The sequence below is a fragment of the Brienomyrus brachyistius genome, chromosome 2, assembly GCF_023856365.1.
Source record: "Brienomyrus brachyistius isolate T26 chromosome 2, BBRACH_0.4, whole genome shotgun sequence".
Classification (NCBI taxonomy): domain Eukaryota; kingdom Metazoa; phylum Chordata; class Actinopteri; order Osteoglossiformes; family Mormyridae; genus Brienomyrus; species Brienomyrus brachyistius.
In genome coordinates this window covers 2,326,137-2,341,303 of record NC_064534.1, presented here as the reverse complement: position 1 = coordinate 2,341,303, position 15,167 = coordinate 2,326,137, and the positions used below count along the sequence as shown (strand labels likewise).

The 15,167-nt window shown below is 51.9% G+C and overlaps 1 protein-coding gene across 6 annotated transcripts in view; it reads right to left on the bottom strand.

Annotated features, from left to right (window-relative positions):
• Positions 1-466: 466 nt before the first annotated feature.
• The window catches only part of gapvd1 (GTPase activating protein and VPS9 domains 1), a 37,918-nt gene continuing 23,217 nt past the window's right edge, over positions 467-15,167 (bottom strand). For 4 of the 6 annotated variants that reach the window (XM_049001116.1, XM_049001120.1, XM_049001117.1 and 1 more), the window contains 16 exons: positions 14,628-14,762; positions 14,382-14,501; positions 14,140-14,217; positions 13,189-13,529; positions 12,970-13,057; positions 9,830-9,862; positions 8,455-8,526; positions 8,245-8,373; positions 7,933-8,065; positions 7,691-7,803; positions 7,096-7,255; positions 6,464-6,651; positions 4,837-5,050; positions 4,505-4,577; positions 3,251-3,448; positions 467-2,311 (listed from right to left, as the gene is read on the bottom strand). In XM_049001116.1, the coding sequence (XP_048857073.1) occupies positions 2,171-2,311; positions 3,251-3,448; positions 4,505-4,577; positions 4,837-5,050; positions 6,464-6,651; positions 7,096-7,255; positions 7,691-7,803; positions 7,933-8,065; positions 8,245-8,373; positions 8,455-8,526; positions 9,830-9,862; positions 12,970-13,057; positions 13,189-13,529; positions 14,140-14,217; positions 14,382-14,501; positions 14,628-14,762 (2,216 nt within the window). In that variant the 3' untranslated portion in view covers positions 467-2,170. The remainder of the gene's footprint in view (positions 2,312-3,250; positions 3,449-4,504; positions 4,578-4,836; positions 5,051-6,463; positions 6,652-7,095; positions 7,256-7,690; positions 7,804-7,932; positions 8,066-8,244; positions 8,374-8,454; positions 8,527-9,829; positions 9,863-12,969; positions 13,058-13,188; positions 13,530-14,139; positions 14,218-14,381; positions 14,502-14,627; positions 14,763-15,167) is intronic. The other 2 variants (XM_049001119.1, XM_049001121.1) reach the window with 1 other exon arrangement.

Here is a 15,167-nt window from a genome sequence, read left to right as displayed (position 1 = left end):
CGGCTGGAATTCGTGTAGACAGACCCAAGGAGACGCGTCTCTGAGAGAAGCGCAGACCTGAGAAATACTCTGCATCACCGGGGACTCGGACTCCACGTCACCTTGCACATCTCAAAATCTCAGCTCTGGGGTCTCCGGAAAGCAGCAAAATAATCCCACGTCTTCACAGTAAAAATATTGGAAGCGGAGGCTTCGCTGGCCACAGCTGACGGGACTGAGAAAGGTGTGCAGGTGTGACCCCGAGCACATGAGAGTGCCGAGAACGGCAGGATAACTCCGAGCGTCCCCTGCACACACGCATGCATGCACGTTGGAGAGAAAGAAATCTCTTTTCTTAAAGGAACTGGCAGCTGAGTAGAAAGTTTTGTTCCATCTCGCTTTTATAAAGAAAAACAATAATGATAAAAGTCCTTTAAATAACCAGTGGAGGCCTGAAGTCACCACTTAAGTCAAAAGTCAGTGGATATTAGAGTTTTTGTTATATTTTAATACAATGGAGAAAAGCATTTATAGAACACAATCAGGGACATACAATACTTAGCCATTAGCAAAAGTGCACATAAACAGAACATTCCTCTATCTGCAGCCAGAACCAGGCCAGAACCCATCGCTGGACCGGGGACCCTGTGACACCTGCCATCATCAAGCACTTTCCTCTGACTGCAGGGAAGATGAGAACGTTTTTAGGAAAGTCGCTTCCCCCCAAAAAAGCCCAACAACATACATGAGTTAACAGTCCCTCTCTGACACCTGCAAGGAGGTGGAGCTTTAATCAGATCAGTGTCTGCATGCCTAGATATTTACATCCCGCATCAGCGCACGCCGTTATGGGGGCTCTCCGCGTTGGCCAGACAGAGGGGGAGGGAGAGAGAGAGAGAGAGAGAAACAGACAGAGAGGGACAGACAGAGAGAGAGACAGCCTTACACGACACGCATTGACCCATTTGTTTGAGACGAGACTCGACCGCAATGAGAGGAACAAACCCAGCGGCCGGACTTCAGCTGACCTTAAAGCGAATTCTTCTTACATTTATTAAAATGATCATCCTCATGTTTCCCCAAAAGAATTCCACCATCTAACTGCACACTTAAAACTGGAGTTGTAACACTGAAAGACAGAGTGTTTGTTACAAAAGAAAAATGGAGGCTAGTTTGCCAAAAACAGTGGGGGGCTGGGAGGCTTAAATGACCCAGGGGGATTCAAAGTGGGAGGGGTGTCTTTGGTGGCAAGGTAAACAGAAGGGTGTGGTGAGGGGGGGGGGTTGTTGACCGAGGTCCTTCAATCCAGTTGGTAAACCCCCTCCTGCTCGGTGGGGCAGTGAGCTGCTCCGTGTCCTATAACTGGCACACGCATCCCAAGGCACTGGGCACTGCTTCTAGGGTGTGAAGTGAGGGGGGGGGAGGGGAGGATCATGACACCTGACCAATCAGGGAGCTTTGGAAAATCTGGAACCTGCGAGATGTGATTGTCCCTCATAATTCACAGGATCTGGTCTCATCCTAAACCACGGCAAACCATCCCTTGTCCTCTCCATCCCGCCATCGATCTCAAGACCAGGCAGGATAAACTGGTGGAAACAGCGTCAAGCAGAGAGCCACCCAGCAAGCCAGCTGCAAGTCAGCAATACAAACAGTATGAGGTGAGCTTAACCAGTTTGCGTATTCCTAAGGCGCGACTCGCAGGAAACTGTCCAGGAATGCCGAAATAAACCCTTCAGGTAAAAGCCGGGGACACCTGGAATCTACCTGCTGGGTCCGGTAGGTCTATGACGGGCCGGAGCAGCACCCACCCCTGCAGGTACGCCCCCATGCCAGCGCACGCCCAAGAGCACACTGTCACTCTGGTCCCTTTTCCACCTGTCTGATCGGTGTCTATGTATCATTATTTCTAAGTGTTTAAATATATATAAAATTCTGAAAAGCAGAGACCCGCTGGTCAGTGTCAGAGAAATGGGCAATTAAAAAAAAAGACAGGAATTCAGTTTCTGGTTGAGAAGCCGTTTTGGTGTTTCCAGGTGATCCAAGCCTCGGCAGGCTCGGGGCGGGTCAGGTCTGCTGTCCTCTATGCTCTATGTACAGCTATACAGAGGGAGGGGGCAGGCAGGGGGACAGTCACGGAGGGAGGGGGCAGGCAGGGGGACAGTCACGGAGCTGCCCCAGCCACCCCGCCTCACTTGCGGTCGTCGATGGTCTTGATGAACTCCACAGCGGCCGTGAACTGCATCCACCAGTAGCTCTCCTCCCCACTGAGCCGGCTGGCGTAGAAGTTACTGATGTACTGGATGGTGGAGAGCAGGCAGGGTGGGTTGGCCTGGGTGGGGGGGGGGGGGGGGGGACGGACAGTGTCACACTAGGGTCACAAGGTGCAGGAATGCTAACCATTAGTTATCATTCATAAAAACGCACTCATTCATCTCACAGAGTAAAATATAACTAAGTAATGCTGTATGCACAACATCAAGCTGGGCAACTGGTTTAAAGGTACAACAGTTGGATGCAGCTAGGAACTGAACCAGCAACCTTCTGTGTGGTTCCCCGCCTTGCTACCTACTACTCTTGCTAATTGGCTCCCTGGTAGAAACAGGGTGTAGCAGGCAGGAGGCGTCAGAGTCGGTCATGAGCGGCAGGTGCCTGCAAGGAGGGCGCCGCCCTGCTGGACTCCCTTCTGCCTCCGCCTTTGATGAGCTTTCCTGGTGACTAGAGGCCGGAGGGAATCCGGATGTGGCTGGCAGAGGGTCGGTCCGTGTCCCGAGCGCACTCATGTAAGCCCCACCTTCCAGCTCACTCAGACCATGTTTACCAACACATTAGCCCGACATTAGTGTTCTTATTAGGGGTCTTAATGAGGCCATTATGTAAATATCTATGGAAAGGCAGCCCCCGCCCCCCGCTGGTACACGCCAAGGCGTTCGCTAATCTCCGTCCCATTCCGTTCCGATGGCGTGAGCAGGAACCCAAACGCTTAGAAGTCATTCTGCCTCTAATGGCAGCGAGCTCAGCTTGCGGATGCAGGAACTCTCAATCACACTGCTATACTGCCAGATAAACACCATTAGGGAGCCAGTATTAGCCAAGGAAAAGCAAACGTACATTTTATTATCTGTGGTAGATGTCATGCTGATGCCTATTATGGGCTGGAAGCCCAAGGCTCTGCGTACGTCAGACACAGTCAGCCTATCGGTGTGCGTGAGTTCCATCTGAGGAGGGAGGTGTCCCCACAAGTGTGCACGTATACGCCCGCCCCCCCCACCTTGATCAGGACAAAGACGAGCACGGGGACAAAGTCGTCGGCACCGGGCACGGCGTCCTCGTTGGCCAGGCTCAGTAGGTTCATGATGGTGGAGCACATGCGTAGGATGCACTGCACCTTGTCGCGCGGCGTCTTGTAGGCGCTGATAGTGCGGATCTCGGCCTGTGCCGAGGGCCACGGCGCCTCCTTCAGGTACACCTGTGGTAGGGGGACACAGGGCAGATGGTGTGCCGGTACATCTGGCAAAGGCACTTGCTTCTGATGTGAACAACTAGCCTCGGATTTGGATTTCAACAAAGCAACAAAGGAAAACCCACGACTATCTAAACCAACTGTACCTCTCCTACACAGAATGAAATAAAACGGGGAAGAAGGCAATACAGTACCAGAATGTCACAGGTTCTACTCCCCCCCTATTGTCAGGCGAGGCCCTTAACCCCACTTGCTTAGGAAAAAGCGTGCCGTTTGCAGGTGACCCGCAGCCCTGTTAAGAAGCCCCTACCTACCCTGAAGTGCCTCAGCATCCCTCTACTGGGGATGAACCCGAAACCAGCACAAAAATGGAGCCTGTGAGGTTCCCTGGCTTCTGGCTTGTTTATTAATTACCAGTGATGTGCCCTACTATTAATCAGACTCACATTTAATGAACTTGTGCACATAAGTAGTAAAAAAAAAAAAAAAGAAAACCTTCAGCAGCTATGATAAATCGCAGTCATCTACTTGTACACAAGCTCTGATTGCTTCACAGATCCGATATCCAGAATTAAAATCTGTCAAATTCAAAAGCGCCTGAGAATAGAGGTTCTCTTTCCGCAGCGGTGGGTCAGAGCGCTTCAAGGCCATCCCACTCCACCAATGAGCTGCGAGAGCACGAGATTACAGGGACCCGCCCTCTGACCCAGCACACTCAGCTATTGCCTGCCGTAAATCTCCAAATACAAGGCGTGTGTATTTTTCATGTCCCAGCTGAGCATTTGTTACTGCCGGTAATGGTCTGTGATTTGTAATGGTCATTATGGGGAGCCACCCAGAGACGGAGAGACACTGGGCGACTGTCACAAATTTTCAAGGGTTTAACTACATCCTTGAGGTTTCAATGCCATTCTGACTGAAAACACAGAGACACTCCTTGCAGTCAGAAAAAACTACAAGCAAAATTCCTTCTATTATGGAGCAAGAAAATAGACACAGAACTCAAAGGCAAGTGGACCCTTAGAGCAGGAAGTGGGCGGGACAGAGAGATGGAAGCGTTACCTCTGGTATCTGCAGAGCCTTGTGATTGGCTGTCACGACTTTGGAGAGCCTCTGGATGTGTTCCTGCAAGAGTCTGAAAGAGAAGCGTTGTCAGCATCAGCCTGCATGCATCAGTCACGTACTTTGCCTTAGCGTTACTGATTTATAGCCGAAATGCTGAGGCGAGGGGGGAAGCGGGCTCAATACATCCTTTAACCGGCAGGTCGATACGACCTTTGCGGACATGGCCCTCGGGCGCCGGCTAATCGGACCGCAAATAATCATCGACTCCGTAACGAGAAACAGCCCCCCCCCCCTCCATCACATAGGCCATGCGGCTGGCTCCTGCTCACTGGTCTCTCAGGATGTCCCCGTCCTGGTTGGGGTAGAAGGCCAGCTTGAATATGCGGTTCATGACGCTGCGCTCAATGGCCATCTGCGCGTCCTGCAGCTGCTCCTCACTGGCGAATTGCCAGATGGCGTCGTGGGCCATCGCGCCGTACAGGTATCGCAGGAAGTCCTCCACTGCTGCAGTCTTGTCATCGGCCGCAGTGCAGGCCTGGAACGCTGAGGAGGGGCAGAAAGCCACATACACTGATTGGCCAGGGGACACAAGCTGACTACATGGGACCCGATGGCCTCACACACGGGGACACATGCGTACGACACGGAACCTGCCGGCAATAAATATGAAGTATATACAGTACACCAAATAGAGCGAGGAAAGCCGAGGCTCATTTAGCAGAGCGAGGAAAGCCGAGGCTCATTTAGCAGAGCGAGGAAAGCCGAGGCTCATATAGCAGAGCGAGGAAAGCCGAGGCTCATTTAGCAGAGAGGAAAGCCGAGGCTCATTTAGCAGAGCGAGGAAAGCCGAGGCTCATTTAGCAGAGCGAGGAAAGCCGAGGCTCATTTAGCAGAGCGAGGAAAGCCGAGGCTCATTTAGCAGAGCGAGGAAAGCCGAGGCTCATTTAGCAGAGCGAGGAAAGCCGAGGCTCATTTAGCAGAGCGAGGAAAGCCGAGGCTCATTTAGCAGAGCGAGGAAAGCCGAGGCTCATTTAGCAGAGCGAGGAAAGCCGAGGCTCATTTAGCAGAGCGAGGAAAGCCGAGGCTCATATAGCAGAGCGAGGAAAGCCGAGGCTCATATAGCAGAGCGAGGAAAGCCGAGGCTCATATAGCAGAGCGAGGAAAGCCGAGGCTCATTTAGCAGAGCGAGGAAAGCCGAGGCTCATTTAGCAGAGCGAGGAAAGCCGAGGCTCATTTAGCAGAGCGAGGAAAGCCGAGGCTCATTTAGCAGAGCGAGGAAAGCCGAGGCTCATTTAGCAGTGCGAGGAAAGCCGAGGCTCATTTAGCAGAGCGAGGAAAGCCGAGGCTCATATAGCAGAGCGAGGAAAGCCGAGGCTCATATAGCAGAGCGAGGAAAGCCGAGGCTCATTTAGCAGAGCGAGGAAAGCCGAGGCTCATTTAGCAGAGCGAGGAAAGCCGAGGCTCATATAGCAGAGCGAGGAAAGCCGAGGCTCATTTAGCAGTGCAAGGAAAGCCGAGGCTCATTTAGCAGAGAGGAAAGCTGAGGCTCAGATGACAGGGCCAGCCAGTGTCCCGGAAGCAGTTGGGGTTAGGCGCCTTGATACTCTAGTTACTCTGCTGGCCACAGGAGTTGAACCCATGACCTTCCGAGCACAGGAACATATCATTACAATTGTATGAGCTGTGTATGAGCTGTGTGGAAGTGACAAATGGACGTGTGTAAGGAATTACCCTACTAGTATTACCACAGAGTAAGTGTAAATTACTAGGAGCTTTGGCTTGATACGTGGCCCTACCCGCACCCTTTGTTTCCCACATTCACTATAATATAAGGGCACAGAGAATAAGGAGCCTCCCAGATCACTGAGAGCAGGAGACGGGGGCACCCTGGAAGGCATGCCACCAAACCGGTTAGGAAAACAAGCCACCGCCCTGAGTCCCGGCACACGGACGTACCTCGGATGAAGTCGAGCATCTTGGCCTCCATACGCTCGAGGAGCAGCCGCACACACACAGTGGTGAAGTAGCGGTTGGCCACTTCCTTGTCCCGCAGTACCCGCTGTAACAGCCGCTCCAGATGAGCCTGTGACGTCTGCAAGCCCTGCCGGCAGCGTGTCAGGTAGGCGATGTAAGGTGCCCGCTTCCTGCATGCGTGGGGGCCAGGGTATCAGGGTTAGGATCTGTGGTGGCGCCCTCTACAGGAAGATTTCATTAGTCTGAAAGTTAACTTGACCAGTAATTAACCCACACCGCAGCATGTCGGCCATATTTGTATGTTTTACTCAAATGGCTAAACAATGGGAGTAGCAGGAATCAGGAGAAACACTGAGCACCTTCAAGACTGACACTTCCAATCAGAACAAGTCACAGGCTAACTGGAGCAGGACACTTGTGGAGTCTCCAGAAGCCTATTTAATATGGAATAGCTTTAGTAAACCAGTCAAATTAGTTTTAGCTAAGACAGTCCAACTGCAGGACACAAGGGAATTGAACTGGGAGGTACTGGTGGGAAGGTCAGCTCCACGAACACAAATAAGGCCCCTCCCAATATAAACGAGGCCCCACCCCCTCACGTGCTCCGCTTTCACCTGTAGTCGTCGGCAATGGCGGCCAGCAGCTTGCGGCAGGTGCGTGTGTCCAATCGGCTGACGCAGCGTGTGGTCTCCTGGATCTGGGCCATCTGGTTCTTATCCTGCAGGTTGATGGCTTCTGCCAGCTGGACCTTCAGGAAGCAGACGATCTCATTGTCTGGGGGGAGACAGGAAGCGGCGGTCAGAGGTGGGGGTGGGGTCTCCGTATCCTACTAGAGAGAGGTCTTGCAATTATGCCCGTCTGTCATTGGAGAGCACATGCCATCCACGGACACGCGACAGGACAATATTCCTCCTGATGTACGCGCATTAAAGGAGACATCCGGACAGGATAGGCGAGGCTTCCTGTGCTCTGCATACCAAAAATTGAATTTAGCATCACCAGCTGTAATAGGATAATGCATTAAGTCCAGTTGTTTCATGTCTGCCACTTTCAGAGCTGACTAACACTGGATTAACCCTGAAGGACTGCCTGCCATGCCACCAGCTTCTGTCCTCACGGGCAGCAACGATCCTGGTTCCTCAACTCCCTGGCTACCCGGCTCCTCATCCAAGACAGGTGGATGGCCCATGTTGGGGACCCTGCTCCTACCTTCGGGGTCAGTGTGGTCGGGTAGGCCGTTGCGCGTACTGGCCGGGGACATCATAGGGAAGACGACGGAGTCGGCGGAGCACAGGGCCAGGCGGAGCTTCTTCTTGGCATCACTGTGTGGGGGGTGGAGCGTGTGAAACAAGGACGGATGTTGTCAGGTGGCATGAGCTGTGGGGGGGGGGGGCACAGAGGGCAAGATCAGGGCAGGGGGTGGAGTGAGACCGGGGTGACCCCCCACATACCTGAAGGAGAACTTGGAGTCCTGCGGCTGGGCCGTCTGGCTGGCCGAATCTGGCAGGTCGTCCGCAGAGACATTCTGGAGGGCCTCCTCCCTGGGGGAGCCGTGAATGCTCTCACCATCCCCCCCACAGGGCTCTGACACAGAGACACATACACAGACACACCCAAAGACACACACATACAGACAGAAAGACGGTCATAGACACACAATGAGACTTATATATTTCAGACTAAACAGATGTCCCTCTTTCCTCACCCAAGGCCCCGAGATGCCATGTGAGGCTTCACTAGGGGCCAAAGGGGCCGCTGCTCACCTTGCCCGTCATAAGTGGCCCCGGCGGACGCCATGCTATCACCTGGGCTGCTGCGCTTAATGTTGCGGTACTTGTCCAAGATGTCCTCGGCCTCCTGGGCCTGGCGGCTGTGCCGAGGCAGCGGGTCATCTGCAGGAGTGGAGGGACAGGCCGTGAGCCAGGGACCTGCATCAGCGTCCCACGAGGAAGGAGGCCGAGGTTGGGACTGACCTTGTGGGGCACGCTCGGGACCCAGCTCTTCCTTCTCGTGCTTGTCCTTCTTCCGGAAAGCAGCGATAGGCGCTGGGGGCAGGCAGAGTGGGGAGGCAAGGTCAGAGGGCAGCCAATCGGAGCCCAGCGTGCTAAGCTACAGCAAGGTGAACAGAACGAGGCGGCAGAGCAATGGACATGGCACTGCGGTCCTACATGAGCAGCCATGTTCACGGGCAAGAGTGAAGCAGCCGAATCTATCGTGACACTGGGAGCACTCCTGGCACACCGGTGACGTGAAAGGGTGTCCCAAGATTTCAGAGGTTCATCTGGGGAAACCGGGAGCAGGGCTTGTGAGGCAGAGAAAGCCCCTCCCAAAACAGAACCATGAATGAGTTCCATGAATGAGGTTCTATTTCCCCATCCATTTATGAGAAAGGAGGACACACTGCTGGGAGGAGCCGGCCCTTATAGAAGGCTGTGTCACACTGGCGGCCTCTACGCCAGCTGAGGACCTGGCCCTTACTGGAGGCCGTGTCACACTGGCGGCCTCAACGCCAGCTGAGGATCTGGCCCTTACTGGAGGCCGTGTCACACTGGCGGCCTCTACGCCAGCCGAGGATCTGGCCCTTACTGGAGGCCGTGTCACACTGGAGGCCTCTACGCCAGCCGAGGATCTGGCCCTTACTGGAGGCCGTGTCACACTGGCGGCCTCAACGCCAGCTGAGGATCTGGCCCTTACTGGAGGCCGTGTCACACTGGCGGCCTCTACGCCAGCCGAGGATCTGGCCCTTACTGGAGGCCGTGTCACACTGGAGGCCTCTACGCCAGCCGAGGAGCCGGCCCTTACTGGAGGCCATGTCACACTAGCGGCCTCTACGCCAGCTGAGGATCTGGCCCTTACTGGAGGCCGTGTCACACTGGCGGCCTCTACGCCAGCCGAGGATCTGGCCCTTACTGGAGGCCATGTCACACTGGCGGCCTCTACGCCAGCTGAGGATCTGGCCCTTACTGGAGGCCGTGTCACACTGGCGGCCTCTACGCCAGCCGAGGACCTGGCTCTAACTGGAGGCTGTGTCATGCTGGCGGCCACTACAATTCAGGGTAGGTACTTCATTTACAACAACACAGCCCTTCTGCAGCCTTTGAGTTTCCTGCATCCTTCAAGCTACACCTACTTGCCATCTCACATGTCCGAGGGAAATATTCCACAGCGAATGCTGTTTTTCTCTCAGCCTCAGAGTGGCCAATCCCACCGAGGCCACCCAACATGTGAAGCAAATTAAACCAATGAGGAGAAAGCCCACTGATGAGTGAGGGAAACATGAGGTGAGGCCATGAAAGGGCGGCAGTGAGGCAAAGGTATCCCCGGGCTTCCCCAGGGGGGGGACGTTACCTGCGACTTCGCTTTCCGCAGTCCAATAGAGCACTGCGTGGGAACAGGACAGACAGTGTTGGGCTGGGAGGGACACTCCGCACTGTAGAGAGCATAGCCGGCACTGCGCGCAGGGGAGCGGCTGCTGCCCGCTACTCTGTCTCCATTCATGCTCTGGAGGGACCCAGACTGGCCAGGCATAACACCGCTTAGCTGCTCTCCTGTACACAGTAGCCTACTAAGGTTGTAACAAACCATGCTCAAAATTCAAGCACAAATAATCGCGCTCCCAAAATTAATCGCAGAGTTTGCCAACCTAATGATTAAGATGGTGTTCATTTATTTAATCTGCCTATTCGTTATTTTGGTTTTTCACAAGACATTTTAAACATCGTCTACTTTCCTATGCCAAATATGTAATGTATAAAACCAAAAGTGAACAATATGTTTGTCTGCAAGTTCCCCTTTTACTTAAAATTGAGTATTGAAGTAAGATACTATAAGAAATTAACTATTAAATAAAATTATATTTTAAACAGATTAATTCTATTTTTGGCGAGTTTTATTTAAATGTAAACTTAGATACTATCAAGCAGTTCAATCTGCATTTCTATATGAAATGTTTGTGAACCCTGTTGCTGTGTTCAGTAACTAGACGGAAACACATAATTTGGATGCCTGATGTTTATACTTTTGTTCCACAGATATTTACCAGCACTATTTTTCAGTAGCTATTATTATAACAAGTTCCCTTGTTGCACAGCTCATGTATTGTACAGCTAACTAGTTTTATGTATTCAGAATATCGCCCTCAATAGCTCAAAAACTCTAAGTAACTCTTTAAAAGGCAATTCTACCATCAAACAAATGTAACGATATGGAACGTAATTATTTGAACGTTATCCAAATCTGAAACAAATTAAATGAAGACTAATAACATTATCCGGAACTTCTTGTGTTTCAGGCTTAAGCCTACTTGATCAACTGTACGTAGATAATATGCAGGTGATGCACAACTGTTGTAAACCATGGGGTCTAAGAATAGCATTTCCAAGATGCTCTGTTAAGTCCAAAGTTTGGGAATATTTTGGGTTTTCTACAAAAGAGGAGTCCCACATTGGTAGTAACACTTGCCATACAACGATTAAATAGAGTAGAGGAACCACAAACTTTAGACTTAAACTCAAGAACTTTAATTATGTGCTGGGTTAGGGTTTGTCTCTGGCTCTAAGGGTGCTTTTCCACCATACCAAGTACCATACTATCAGTACTTTCTATTGACTTCTGGTCAAGTACCAGTACCAAAGGTTACAGTACCTAAAGTACCAAGCCAGCTGGGGAACTATTTTGGTACTTTGGTACTCTGGGATGGGACTTGCAAAAGCTTTGCTTGTCGATTGGTTATGCAAACAGCATTCTGGGCGCCCTGACGTTTTCTTCACAAGAACTGAACCTCTCTCCTTGAAGTTCTTGATCTTCTGATAAATGGTTGTTTTAGGTGTAGTCTTACTAGCAGCAATATCCTTGCCTGTGAAGCCCTTTTTATGCAAAGCATTGATGACTGCATGTGTTTCCTTGCAGGTAACCATGGTTAACAGAGGAAGAACAATGATTTCAAATACCACCCTCCTTTTAAAAGATCCAGTCTGTTATTCTAACTCAGCACGACAGAGTGATCTCCAGCCAACACTCTCACCTGTGTTACCGAGAGAATTACTGAAATGTCAGAAGGTCATTTTGTGGCAGGGCTGAAATGTAGTGGAAAGGATTTTTTGGATTTTCACGGCAAAAAAGAGGGACTTTGCAGTTAATTGCAATTCATCCGATCACTCTTCATAACATTCTGGAGCATATGCAAATTGCCATAATAAAATCTGAGGCAGCAGACTTAATATTTGTCATTCTCAAAACTTTTGACTGTACAGTGGTGGGTATGGTCCAGCTATTCCGCTAACCACTAATTACCAAAGCTAACCTATTTAACAGATTTGTGTTTTGATTACTTTGATAACTCTTAGTGGACCAATTAGCTTCAGCTAAATGTAATTCTGCTAACTGTAAGTCCACATTCATTTCTTTGCAGGTAAAGTAAATAAAGTTTAATGGCCAGAAACATTTGTAAATACTAAAATCAAGCATATTTGTTCCAGTCTGTTGTGAACATGTCCTCAACAGTCGATCTGGAATGCTGTTGGTTGACTGTGTAAGCAAGATGTGATTGGTCGATAACTTGTCATATTTAAATGTATGTGAACAAAGATGAAGTCCATTTAAACTGGGATATTCTGAACTAAGTGGAGAACTGGGGCCTGTATCACAAAGCTGGATTTCTTCCTTTGTGATTATTTCCCTTTATTTTCCGGGTTCTGATTGACATAACCATGGACCAATACAGAGCTGAGACCCTCCTTCCTAGTTCTGGGTAAATGGCGCCATGTTTGTAGTCCCCAAGCGGCTTCATTGAGGGCAAAAAGTCAACATGGGTCAGTCGCAGAATAGCACTCCTCTGACAAAATTGCATATCTTGCAAATGGAATATCATCGAAAAATGTATTCCAAAGACACTACAGAATCCAATGAGTCCTAAATATCCCCAGGTAATCACTCCAGCACTGCAGAACTAAATTGCTAAACAGGTTAGAATTTCAGCTCTCTGTGTTTTAAGAGTTTCAGAGCCAAAAAAAAACTGAAACTCAATTCATATAATAAGCTAGTGGTCATCGAAGCTAACTTTTCAGGTAGTTGTGCCCCCCACTGTTCAGTCCAACAAAATACTATTGCCTTTTTTTTTTAAATTCAGAACAAAATTCTTCACGTTGTGATGTCGTTTACCACCAGTATCCGTTTTTAAACCAGTGGAAAACCAGCACCTTGAAGTACTGTACTTTTGGTACTTTCTTGAAGTATTTAAAGTACGGTACCTGATGTAGTGGAAAAGCGCCCTAAGGAGGGACAGCATAGACTCCTAACCCTGGGCCAGTGAGTGAGTGACCTTGTGTTACGGTTCAGATCTGGCTCCTGCCCTGCTATCACGCTCAGTCCATCACCTACAGAGCACATGAGTTCTGTACAGCAATAAAACCTGTGACAAGCACTGTCACTCTACACCACGGCATGTCGGCACTCCCAGTTGTTGGCTGATCCCCCCACACCACCCTTACCTTTTGGAATGGCTGACACAAAGCGCTTTTTCCACCATGGTCGGTTCCTGTCTGACTTCTCGTCATCACTGTCTTTCCTCTCCTCCACCTGTAAGGGGTGACGTACGTGGGGTGAGGTGAGAGCTGTTAGCACAACGTCCCTTGTAAACACCAGTATGCAGCACACAGTGGTTCCAAACTAAGGGACTGTGTGCAGGGCAGTGATTGGCTGAGGCATACCTCTCCTTTCAGAGAGTCCTTGCTGGGAGAGGACGAGGGTCCTAGGGCGAAGCCAGCGGGCCCCAGCTCACGATCCTCAGGCACAGCCCGCCGGTTGAGACCCGGGTCGCTAGTGGGCCGGCGGCCAGTGCAGACGATGTCTGAGCTGCGGCTGCGAACCAGCCGGTCTGGGTACGAGTGCCGCTGGTCCTGCTGAGCCAGGCTGTGTGGGCAAAAGGGGGCACCAGTGTGGCGTGGCTCCTGACCTGGGATGCACGCCTCTGGAATGGGGGGGTCCGGCGGGGGGTGGGATGGGCGGGTGTGGTGCACCTTGGGCCGCACGATGGTGCCCGTGCAGGAGCCTGCGGGTATCAGTGGGCATCAGTGGGTTTTGGACACGATCCCCATCCTACCACCGTCAGCGCTGTGTGAGACTTAACCCTGGGGTTACAGGAGTCCTGGGGGCAGGGCTGCATCCTCTGTGAGCACATGCCTGAACCCAGCATCCTGCTCTTCAGGGACACAGGCGGCTCCCATAACAAAATCTGCCCCCTTTCGACTCATTTTCATTATAAATTTGAATAAAAGCACAAATAACAATGCAGTAATGGTGTCATAAATATTTCTCTCCCCTTGCGCACGTTTCTGCAGCAAGCATGTACACATGCACACACAGACAGACAGACAGACGCAGATACACACAGAGACACACATAGTGAGCAGAGCCCCGAGCAGCAGAGCTGTACCCTGGGGTGAAGGCAGGCCACCTGTTCACTGCCGGGAGCCGGGGGGACAGCCAGCGAGCCTGGGGTGAGGTCTCTCAGCCTGTCACCCCCTCGCTGGCACCCAGCCCCCGTTACTCACACCCACGCGGGACAAACAGTGCATTCGGCACATTTAGGGTTGTGTGTGTGTGTGTAAGAGCGTGGTTCTCGACTGAAATGCGCACTTGGCCCCAGTGCCGGAAATTACCTTCCCCGGAGGCGAGGGGGTCGAACATAGCAAGGAGGGACTCAGCCTGCAAAGGCGGGGACGTCAGATGGTGCGCCCCTGGCAGCACGGGGAGGAGAGCAGGCAGGTTAGCGGCCCGGTGACGCCCTTGTCCCTCCCCCCAGTAAATCTGTAAACTTGCCCACTTTGGCTCTTCGCTGGTAAAGCATGACGGAAGCCAGCCAGACACAGGATACCCTGACCGGCTCTGACCCTCCCCTTACCGTGAGCCGACTCCTCCCCATCCGGGCTCGTCACTGAGTCCTTGCCCCCGAAGTCGGAGCTGCACTCGGAGCGCAGGTCCTCCATCTTGTTGGGGATGTCCTCGGATGTGGCACTTATGCCTACCACGATAAAAGAAACCAGGAATAGTAGTGGAAAAGAGAAGCTGTCGAAGTCGGCCTCGCTCACAGATGGGACTGTGGGGGTTATGGAAGGAGGGGCATTCTCAGGGTTGGGGGAGGATGTACCTGAGACCACGCTGAGCCCCGGCGTGCTGGGCCGGGAGCTCACCTCCCTGACCTCGGTGTCGTCAGAGGTACTGCCCACCCCAGAGCAGCTCTCCAGCTCTTGCAGGCGCTCCTCCTGCTTCAGGTCAGGGGCCTCTGGGGGGGGGACAGTGCGCAGGTATCAGTGTTACCTAAAACCAGAGGGCATCGCCTGATGGAAGCTCTCGCCAAGCGGTCACTTCCAGTGACCTGCGAGTCCATCTGAGGCAGTTCCTGCCTTTTCCTGATTTAACATCCTTACACAAAGCAGCAAATTATACAAGAGCATACAAACGGCGCCGAGCCCGACAGTGCCGCTTCGCACTCGGGTCCCCGATAAACACTGCTCTGGAGAAAAAGCGGTTCCATGCGCGGAGCTGAACGGTGGCCCAGCCGAAACCCGCAGTGAGTGCATCCAGCATTCCACCAAACCTGGGATCTCAGCGCAGTCCACCGACCTAGGCTCACTACGGACACATGGAAAAGCGGGGCCACCTAAATATTTTGCTGGTCGGCAGATCT